This window comes from Monosiga brevicollis, genomic scaffold (assembly GCF_000002865.3).
Source record: "Monosiga brevicollis MX1 MONBRscaffold_12 genomic scaffold, whole genome shotgun sequence".
NCBI classification, from domain to species: Eukaryota; class Choanoflagellata; order Craspedida; family Salpingoecidae; genus Monosiga; species Monosiga brevicollis.
In genome coordinates, this window is record NW_001865049.1 from 766,722 (window position 1) to 776,612 (window position 9,891).

Sequence of the window (9,891 nt, forward strand, 5' to 3'; positions counted from 1 at the left end):
ACGATGGCGTTACATGCGCAAGTGGATGTTGGTGCGTTGACTGGTCGATCCACGTTTGGTCTCGCGGTTGTGAAGCGTGACCACTCACGCATGCATCCCTGTGCGTCATGCCATGTGTCTAGGATGAGGAGTCGGCTGGTGACAGCAGCGACAACGAGTACTACGAGATCTTGGAGCTGTACCACGAGCGCAAGGCCTACGTGACCAACCGCCACACCCGCCGCTGCACCGTGTACCGCATCGAGCATCCCTTCTACCATCATGACGTATGTTACACCATGCCCGGGATCCTATGGGCCATGCCTTGCACTTGCGCTCATGCACTCCTTCTCTTGCGCGCAGATCTCCCCCAACGCCACTTTCACTGGCTACGAGACCTTGGGCTCTTACCCCGACCAACTGACCCTCACCCAGTGGTTCGACCCCCGCTACTCGTTTGAGTACGCCCCAGCCGTCCGCTACCAAACCTTTACCCACGATTGCGTCCCCGTTCGCGATGACAAGATGGGCGACTCTTTCGGTTTTGTGTATGAGGAGTTTGCCGATGTTACCATTGGCGTACGTCACTTTGATCGGGCCTACTTTGCATCGCTCGCGCGCACGTTTGCTTCACCACCTCACATTCAACATTCAACTGACGTTGTTGTATGACGTGCTGCAGATCTCCAACCCCAACCTCTTTATCCCTCCCCAAAACTGCGAGGAGGCTTTCTAAAGATTCGGCGAGCCGACCCGCCTTGACCTGGTTGCTGAATTGATATGAACCAGCCACTTTTCTTCTTCTTTTTTTTTTTTGCAAGCGAACACAAGTAGTGAGACAGCCAGGTATTTATTGTCAGACATTTTAGAGCATCACACACAAACACGTGAACCTCACAAAGAGGTTGCACTTTTTTCCTTACACCGTGAGTTACTTGTCATAAGGTACCCACGTTGACTTCTGTCTTCTCTCTCTCTCTCTCTCTCTCTCTCTCTCTCTCTCTCTCTCTCTCTCTCTCTCTCTCTCTCTTCTCTCTCTCTCTCTCTCTCTCTCTCTCTCTCTCTCTCTCTCTCTCTCTCTCTCTCTCTCTCGCCCCGTCCGTCTTGTCTGTGGCTGCCATTCTGATCGGTCTTCCTCTCCTTTGCCCCTGTTGTTGTCGTCGGGTATGCCACTGGTGGTGTCATCGACTCGCTTTCTTGCTGCATGCTCCAAACATTTTGCTGGGCCTCAACCCACGTTGATTTGTAAACGCCTCAACTCACACGATCTGGTCTGGGTGCTTCTTCCTGCAATCCTTGTGTCGCCTGCCTTGTCTGGCTTATCCTCGCGGCCTTCTCGGGCTGGTTTGGAGAACAGAGATAGCTTCTCAGGTTGGTCACCGAGCTTGATCTACTCGCCCGATTTCGTCTGTATTCGTCCCGGCGAGACTTTGTATTGCTCACGCACTGGCATCCGCATGGACATCGACCCGACAGACCTTCCAACATGGTTTTGGACATTGAATCCTTCCGTCCCCAAGAGGACCCCGAGGCCCTGGGCCCCGAAGGTATCCTTCTGGACTCGATTCGTTTCGACCCATCCCAACTCTGACCCTGTGTTGCTCATCGCCATCCCACCCCCAATTTCCTTTGGTGTTTCGCTCACCCTTTTCCCTTGGGCGTGTTCAGGCGTCAAGAAGATCCAGCGTGATCGCTACAAAGATGAGGGCCTGGTTCAGCAGATCATGGATGCTGATCTGGCTTGGCGCCAGACCGCTTTCAAGCGTGACCTTTACAGCAAGGTTAAAAATGCTACAGCCAAGACCGTGGGCGCCAAAATGAAGGTCAGTCCCAAGCTCGTGCCGACCGTGGGCAGGTCATCTGATGTCGAGTCAAAGTCTTTGCTCAAACTAAGCACTCCAATTGGCCAACCCTGTCAATCTACCCGGTCCCTGATCATGCGCCCACTGCCTCGTCGATCGACACTGACCACCCTATTCGATGTTTCATTTCTGCTGCACAGGCCAAGGAGGCTGTCGGCGATTCAGACGCCCTGCCGGCCAACATCACGACCGCTCTGATGGACGACCCCAAGGCTCTGACCGCCGAAGTTTTGGGAGGCCTCACCGTGACGCAGCTGCGCAAGCTCTCGGGATTCATCGATGAGGCACGCAAGACTGTTGAACAGTACGTTGTCTCTTGACAAAGCCAAAAACGTCCTGCCCTCTTGCGTTCTTGGGCAAGGATGTTAATTTTTCTTTTCTCATAATTCTTTAGGCAAGCGGCGGAGCTTGAGGCTCAGCGTGATGAGCTCTTGCGTTCCGTCGGCAACGTGCTGCACCCTTCGGTCCCCATCTCCGACAACGAGGACAACAACCTTATCCTCCGCACCGTCGGTGATGCGGCTGTGAACCAGACCCGCAAGGAGTATTCTCACGTCGACCTCATTACCATGATTGATGGCGTCGACACTCAGCGTGGCACCGTCGCCGCCGGCTCACGCGTACGCCCCTTTTTGCGGTGTTGCCCCCTTTCCTTCCATGACTTTCTTCGTCAATGCTAACTCATCTGCATTTTTGCGTTCGACGGCTGCTGACACCCTTGATCTGGACAGTGCTACTACCTGAAGGGTGCTGCCGTGGCTTTGGAACAGGCCCTGTGCGCTTTCAGCGTTCAGTTCCTCATGGACCGTGGCTTCACTGCTCTCTCACCACCTCTCTTCATGCGCAAGGAGGTCATGCAGGAGGTGCGGACCTTGGAGTTTTGTTTGGTCGCAACCCGTGTAATGTGTCACACTGACAGGTTTCGCATGTTTCTGAGGACACAGGTGGCGCAGCTCAGCCAGTTTAACGAGGAGCTGTACAAGGTCACGGGCAAGGCTTCAGAGCGCGCCGAGGATGCCGAGTACGATTTAGTACTTTGCATCATCTTTGCCCTCTCATGCCATGGCTACTAGCTGCTCCTGTGTCCCCTGGTTTTTGTTGTTGTTTTTTGTCTTTTCTTCCTGACCAGCTCCACTCACGTCTTCCGCCCTTGACTTTGGGTGCAGGGTCGAAGAAAAATATCTCATCGCGACTGCTGAGCAGCCCATTGCTGCCTTCCACCGCAACGAGTGGATCAACCCAGAGGAGCTGCCGCTGCGCTATGTTGGTGTGTCCGAGTGCTTTCGCCAGGAAGTCGGCTCACACGGCCGTGACACGCTGGGCATCTTCCGCGTGCATCAGTTCAAGAAGATTGAGCAGGTAGGTGTGCCGGGTCCTTGTCACAGCAAAAGATGACGAAAGATGAGCACCCCGGTACCTCTATCTTGGTCCTGACGCCACCATTTTTTTTTTCCCTCGTCCTCGTCCGACGCAGTTTGTGATCTGCAGCCCCCATGACGACATCTCTTGGAAGCTGATGGATGAGATGCTGGCCAACGCCGAAGACTTTCTCAAGGCTGTTCGTACCCCGTTCTGCCAGGCTCGGGAGCCACACGGGCTCGATTCTTGACGCTCATTATATCTGATGTTGCCTTGTGCCGACAATCCTCGAGTAGATTGGTCTGCCCTACCAGGTCGTCAGCATCGTGTCCGGTGCCCTTAACCTGGCCGCGGCCAAGAAGAACGATGTCGAGGTCAGTGCTCTGCCCCTGGAATTTACAATCATACAAGCATGTGACACCTGTCTCACCCGCTATCGGTGACAACACCTCTTCTTGCCCCTGCAGGCCTGGTTCCCCGGCTCGGGAGCATTCCGTGAGCTCGTCTCTTGCTCCAACTGCACTGACTACCAGGCGCGCCGCCTCAAGGTTGGTGTTTCGTCACCTTGCTTGGCAGCCATTTGCAGGTGCAGGTACCTCATGGATGCATTCATGTGCAACAGATCCGGTATGGCCAGACCAAGAAGCTGAACGCTCGCACTGATTACGTGCACATGCTCAACAGGTGAGATTGGCGCCGACTCTGCTTTTAGCACGTCTCGCCTCCCTCCGTCGCTTCCGGTGCGCTCACGGACTGTGCCTGCTATCTGCCTGCGTCGGCCATGTAGCACGTTGTGCGCCACAACGCGCAACGTGTGCTGCATCCTGGAAAACTTCCAGGTCGGCAACTTTTCCAACGGCGGTGGCGTCGTTGTGCCTGAAGTGCTGCGCCCCTACATGCCCTCTCGTAAGTTTATGAGTCTTTACCCCCTCCCCCCGCTCGACGCGCTTCAAATCGTTGGTGTGCTGGCACTCATCTTTTTTTATTACTTTTCACAGAGTACCGCGAGTTCATTCCCTTTGTCAAGCCCGCACCCATCGACGTGGAACGCGCTGCGGCTGAGGCCAAGGGTGGGTGCAAGCGCATGAGCGCCAGTGATCGTTGATCGCTTTTCATCTCACAGCTATTGCGCTGCTCGTTTCCATAGCTGCCAAGAAGGGCGGCAAGAAGGGCGGCAAGAAGTAAACTGTGCCCATCTGCATTTGTCCTATCTTTTCATTTTCTACCTTCTCCGCTCTCTCCCCTCTCGCTCTCTCTTTGCGAGCAAGCGTGCTCTTCATTCCGCCGCTCTTGCATCAAACTGCCAGCCTGCCAGCTCCCCAAATGGCTTTGCCAATCATAAAGACTTTGCTCGCAAGACTCGCACCATCTCAACCAATGCGCCAAGAATTCAGAGCCCTTCAAAACTCACCAATAACACGGCAGTATCATGGGAATCTGCAAAGCAACACAGCGAAAGACTGAATGTGCGGCGTTCAAACGTGACCGATCAATACTGTCTTGTGAAGCCCAACCACCTTTTGTGCACACGTGCCACTTTTGGACTCTTTCTCTCTCTCTTTCTCTCTCTCTCTCTCTCTCTCTGGCTCTCTCTCTCAAACTCTCTCTCTCAAAAACTCTCTCTCTCTCTCTCTCTCTCTCGCTCTCTAAACGCTCTTTCAAACTCTCTCTCTCAAACTCTCTCTCTCTCAAACTCTCTCTCTCTCTCTCAAACTCTCTCTCTCTCTCTGATCCATTTTGTTTTTGTTTCATATTTTGTTTGGAATCGTCTCGGTCAAAGCTGGCATCTCTGAAAATGGCAGCGGTCTGTGCAGCTGCGAGGACATGGACCCGTACTTGTGTAAGGTCCAGCGGGCTGGGGCTGGCGTTTTCTCCTGCACCGCTACGTTGGCTGCCAGGTTCACTGCGAACGGTGGTCACCGGCAGTGCGAGTAACGTATCGGGTGGCTCAGGCTACGCCGATCACTCGGCTGGACTCAGCATTGACCCGGCCATCAAGGGTTATCGCGTTCCTCTGGTTCGGGGTACAGAAGCAAACCTGCAAGGTAAAGCTGCTACCCAAGCTACGACCCACTGCCTTTGATGCATACTTTCGACTTGCTGGCGCATCAGAAAGAAGAAGGCAAAGGCCCAGTGTCCCAAGATGTGAGGCCCCTCACCTTGTTCCGACCGCTGTCCTGCCAGGCTACGCCACCATGTTCCCCGCCTCAAAAGAAGATTTTGACGCAGTAAGCTTGATCAGGATGGTCAAAACCCTTCATTCAGAGCGCACTGTTGCGCGCCTCGCATTGCCAGCCGAAAGCTCACATGTCATATGATGACACCTGCTTCAGGCCAAAGTGGACATTGCACAATGGCCGCAGCTGCCGGGTCGACGCCCCATCTGTGAATCCAGCGGCCGCGCCGGAGGTGTTCGCGGTAAGAGTGTGGTCTGATTTTTACACCACCACTAGCGCCGTGCCAAGTACACTGCCGTCCCACTCATCTGATGATATCACCCTATTGATCCGCAGAGGGCCTCTTCACGTTTGCTTGGCACGACCGGGAGCTTCTTGCGATCAACGAAGCGGTGGGCGGCAACTACACGACCGGTGTCATCCCCACGTGTCTATCTGCAACACCTCGCACCGGTAGGTTTGAATCGCGCTCACAGGTTTAGTAAGGTGATCTTGTTTCTTCTTGAGGGCTCTCACGTTCCGGGTCCATCTTGAATGGCCGCAGAGTGCGTGACGCGCGAGGCCAACTATCACCCCGACGGTGGTCAAATTGTTTGCCCCCGGTGCGTCCTTGCATGTCTGTGCACCGCCCATCCACCCAGCTGCGGCACTCGATAAAAGTGCCTTTGCTCATCTTTCTTTCTTTTTCTTTCTTTTTTTTTTTTTTTTTTTTTTTTTTTCCTTGGGTTTTCGTCCTTGATGATCTTTAGGGATGGGCAGGCTTACGTGGCGCTGCTAGCTCTTCCCAAGGACAATGTGCGACCGGAAGACTTTGTGGCTTTTTATTGCGATGGCACCTTTGGCATCCACATCAACACGGATGTTTGGCATCAACCAGTGTACCCCATTGGAGAAGAGGCCGTCTTTTATGGCAAGCAGGGAGCTGTCCATGCCTGTGCAGCTTATGACAGCGTTGACGAACATGATACGTGGCTGCGTGTGCCTTTGGAGGCGCAGGACTGTCTCGAGGAAATGCCGGCCCATCTTCGGCCCTGAAGTTGTGACCGACAGCACTCGCCTCGAGCATGCGGTGGCTTGATTTTATAAAACTAGTTCCCTGTGCCCCTTTAGTCCATTCCAGCTGGCTCTGCTTAGGTTGACATTGAGTCACGCCATGCATGCCACTGGACATTTATTCACAATTTCACGTGACAATCCATTGAATTCAAATCACCTGCACCGTTGCCCATCAGAGTGAGACAACTCAGAAACGGGGCTGCGGCAGGGGTACCCGCGGCATGTCGTGTGTGCACATTTGCAAACACTCGGGTGTCGGAGGCAACTCAAAAAGCTCACGGGGCTGCGGAGCCACGTTGCGCGGGCCCAGGGCCCATTCCAGCTGATATGCACCACCATTGTAGTAGTGCACATCCTCGTTGGACGAGGGGTCGATCATAATGTGAAAGCCTGGAGAAATAGGAAACTGGGCCCCGTTTGTCCAGGCCTGGGCTGCCAACTCTCGACCCCAGAGATCAGTCGTATACATCATACCTGTGAATTACGAATGCAAATGCACAAAAAGCACATTTGCAGCCATGTGAAAAATAGAGGAATCAGCGCTAGACGGCAGGAAAACAGGCGAGGCCAAACAAGGCCGTCATTGTGACAAGGAGAACATACCAAGGTAGTCAAACCCGCCCAGCTCATTGAGACCCAGGTTGTCCGTCATGTCTGCTGCAATGACTTGACAGCAATGAGGCGTGTCCGTGGTGCTCTGCGAAGCGTTGTGCCAGGTGATCCACAGGCCGTCCAGATGGAAGGTCAGGTTGCAGGCAGCCGTGATGCTGCCAGGGATTTGCGGCAAGAAGTCGGGGGGGCATTCGCTGTGCTGGATGTGCATGGAAGGCACGTCGTAGTTCCAATACATGTGCGAGGTCGAGTTTTGCAACGACTGCGTGCTCGTGTTGGCGTAGAGACCAAAACGAACATCAAACTCGCGCGGCCAGTCAGGTACCACCGGGTCTGCGCTGCCCGAGGCTGGAGCTTGGATCCCTGCCTCAAAGTCCGTCTCACGGGCTGCAGCGTCCGTTGCGTTGCCGACAAGGTGACACTTGAAGCATTGGGTGGTATTGTGCAAGACTTCGTGGGCTTCGGGCGTTGCGGCCGCGAGCACACTGGGAGCAAGCTCACGCACGGGTAGTCGCGGTAGGGGAAGGGCATCTAATTGTGCCAGACGCAGAGTGGGAACGTGGTGCACGTATTGCATGACGACGCGATGGCAAAGGCCATCTCGAACCACGTCGTGTGAGGCGGCGGACGTGGCTGCCACCTCGACTTCGCGTGCCTGCTGAAGCTCGAGGTCGTCCGTGATGGCCCAACGGCGCGGATCATTTCGGTCCTCGTACAGGCTTTGAAGTGCCTGGGCCTGGTGAGGACGCAAAGCACGTTCCACCATGTGCAGGGTATCAACGGTCAGACCATCACAGTCGATGAGTTGATGTCGGTCCAGAGCATAGCGAGGAAGATATGCGTTGAGGCGACGGGTCATTTGCCAGTAGTTGTCCCCCCGATGGGTACTAGCGGGCACGATCGCTTGGGCGCGCTGCCAATCGGCGTGCATGAGCGTTTGTGAAACAGACGGTCCGCTAGAGCGGTCACCCGCACGGGATCGTTGCAGAAGCGTCTGCAGGCGCTGGAGGAGAAGCGCAAAGGTGCTATTGTCATGGCCCATGCACACGCGTACGTGGCTGGAATCGCTGCCATAGGGGACGCCAGTCTCGGTGGTGATGCCCACCGAGGCAAAAGGAGCGGCGCAGTCAAGTTGGTCTTGCTGATCAAGACATTGAATCCACATGAACAAACCTCCGTCCTGGCCCGCCAGACGATAGCTGTCAGAGGCGGTGAAGAGGGAGCGCAACTGCCGCCACCGCTCCGACAGCAAGGCGCGGGAGGCGGTGAAAAAGTCGAGGCCATTGACGTCTTTCTGATCAACGATGGCATCAAGAAGCTTGACGGCACGCAGCTGCGCTTCCACAGCGGGAGCGGTAGATTGTAGCCACATGTAATTGCTCATGGTTGCAGCCACCTAAGGTGAAGCGCACGGTGCAGCTGAGCGGCCGCTGTGTCGCAGGGATGATAACTACTAGGCAATCTTTATTGTTTTTTGTCTTTTCGCCCTACTCGGTTCTTTTTTTTATTTTTTTGTCATTGTCTCCCCTAAAAACAGGGATCCCTGAGGAAGGACAAGGGGCACAAACCTGACTATCTCGCACAAAGGCCCAGCCAATGCGTGAAGCGGCATAGCCAGCCAGTTTGGAGAGCGAGAAGATCATCAAATCATCGGCAAAGGTTTCATTAATGTCGAGGTACTGAGGCCAGTAGTAGACCAGGTCAGTGATGCGGGCCGCAGCGTCGGGCGCGGCGGGGTACTTGCGCTCGTTGTCCGGGTTGTTGGGCGTGGTCAGGACCTGGCATGCAGGGAGAGGGCGGATGACTGGTGAGCGTGACAGCGAATGCCGCACAAGGAGTGAGAGGGCGTGCGGTGGTGCGGGATCGGGGCTGGGCGGATATCTGCTATATCGCACCTCGATGAGCGTGCTGCGATCAAGGGATGTCAGATCCTGGGTAAAGTTTGTGAGAGGGTTGATATTGGAGGCTTGGTGAAAGTGTGGATAAAAGGGGGGTTGGGCATAAACATGCATGTACTCGGGCTGAGGCTTGCGCTGGGTCAAGGCATAGAGGGCGGCATCGATGAGCTGGACACCCCCGGCACCAATCAAGAGGGTCATGCCAGAAGTGTCCACGTTGCCCACGCGCTGATGGAGTCGATGAATGCTGGAGTTGAGGAGGAGGGATAGGCTGTCGTAGTCGCTGGGATCGGCGTTTGGGGGAAAGCTGCGCGGCGTCTTCATGTATGGCAGGTGGTAGTCACGCTGCACGGTGATGCTGAGATCAGCATCGACGTGATCAAACCATGTTTGAAAGAGGGCGGCTTCAGCCACGCGCGTCTCGAGCGAGCAGTTGCCGCGGAGGGTCGAGCAATGTGGGCCGGTGTAGCATTGAAAGCAGGCACAGGCTGTGACCCCGAGGGCCGCTTCCTCCTGATAGAAGATCCCGTGGCCGTTGCAATCAACGTCTGCGATGGAACCAGAGTTGGCTGGTCGTGCGATGGCCGCACTGACCAGGAGGGCCAGCAACCCGACCTGGAACGATGCGCCTCCCATGCTTCAGCAGTGGCTAAGACACATCGGGGGCGCAGATGGGCCTGGGATGAGATGCGTTTGAGAATGCACCCGTGGTTGTCGAGCTGGCGCAAACCTTGCAGACAACCAGGAGCGCTCTGACACCAAGAAGAGGACGAGGCAAGAGACAAAACACAAGTCGACCACCGGGCCCTTGAGCACCCAGCTGCATCTGCCGCCGCACACGCTCTCACTTCTGGAGGATCCGAAGCGAGCGAGCGAGAGAGTGTGAGAGAGACAGAGAGAGAGAGAGAGAGAGAGAGAGAGAGAGTGTGTGTGTGTGTGTGTGTGTGT

At 55.3% G+C, this 9,891-nt stretch overlaps 2 protein-coding genes across 2 annotated transcripts; one reads left to right on the plus strand and one right to left on the minus strand.

Moving 5' to 3' along the window:
* Positions 1-13: 13 nt before the first annotated feature.
* On the plus strand, positions 14-6,412 carry MONBRDRAFT_37346 (uncharacterized protein; the record flags this gene model as incomplete). Its single annotated transcript, XM_001746307.1, has 21 exons — positions 14-31; positions 123-266; positions 343-558; positions 801-825; positions 1,648-1,802; positions 1,982-2,145; positions 2,236-2,461; positions 2,573-2,862; positions 3,008-3,200; positions 3,316-3,399; positions 3,497-3,574; positions 3,668-3,748; positions 3,823-3,884; positions 3,988-4,106; positions 4,199-4,270; positions 5,099-5,245; positions 5,385-5,428; positions 5,534-5,618; positions 5,714-5,830; positions 5,922-5,979; positions 6,127-6,412. The coding sequence occupies 21 exons, from the start codon at positions 14-16 to the stop codon at positions 6,410-6,412; spliced, it is 2,664 nt and encodes an 887-aa protein (XP_001746359.1).
* Positions 6,413-6,620: 208 nt separating this feature from the next.
* MONBRDRAFT_26022 (uncharacterized protein) lies at positions 6,621-9,579 on the minus strand (the record flags this gene model as incomplete). Its single annotated transcript, XM_001746433.1, has 5 exons — positions 6,621-6,907; positions 7,037-7,958; positions 8,100-8,441; positions 8,614-8,823; positions 8,941-9,579. The coding sequence occupies 5 exons, from the start codon at positions 9,577-9,579 to the stop codon at positions 6,621-6,623; spliced, it is 2,400 nt and encodes a 799-aa protein (XP_001746485.1).
* Between the last annotated feature and the right edge of the window lie 312 nt (positions 9,580-9,891).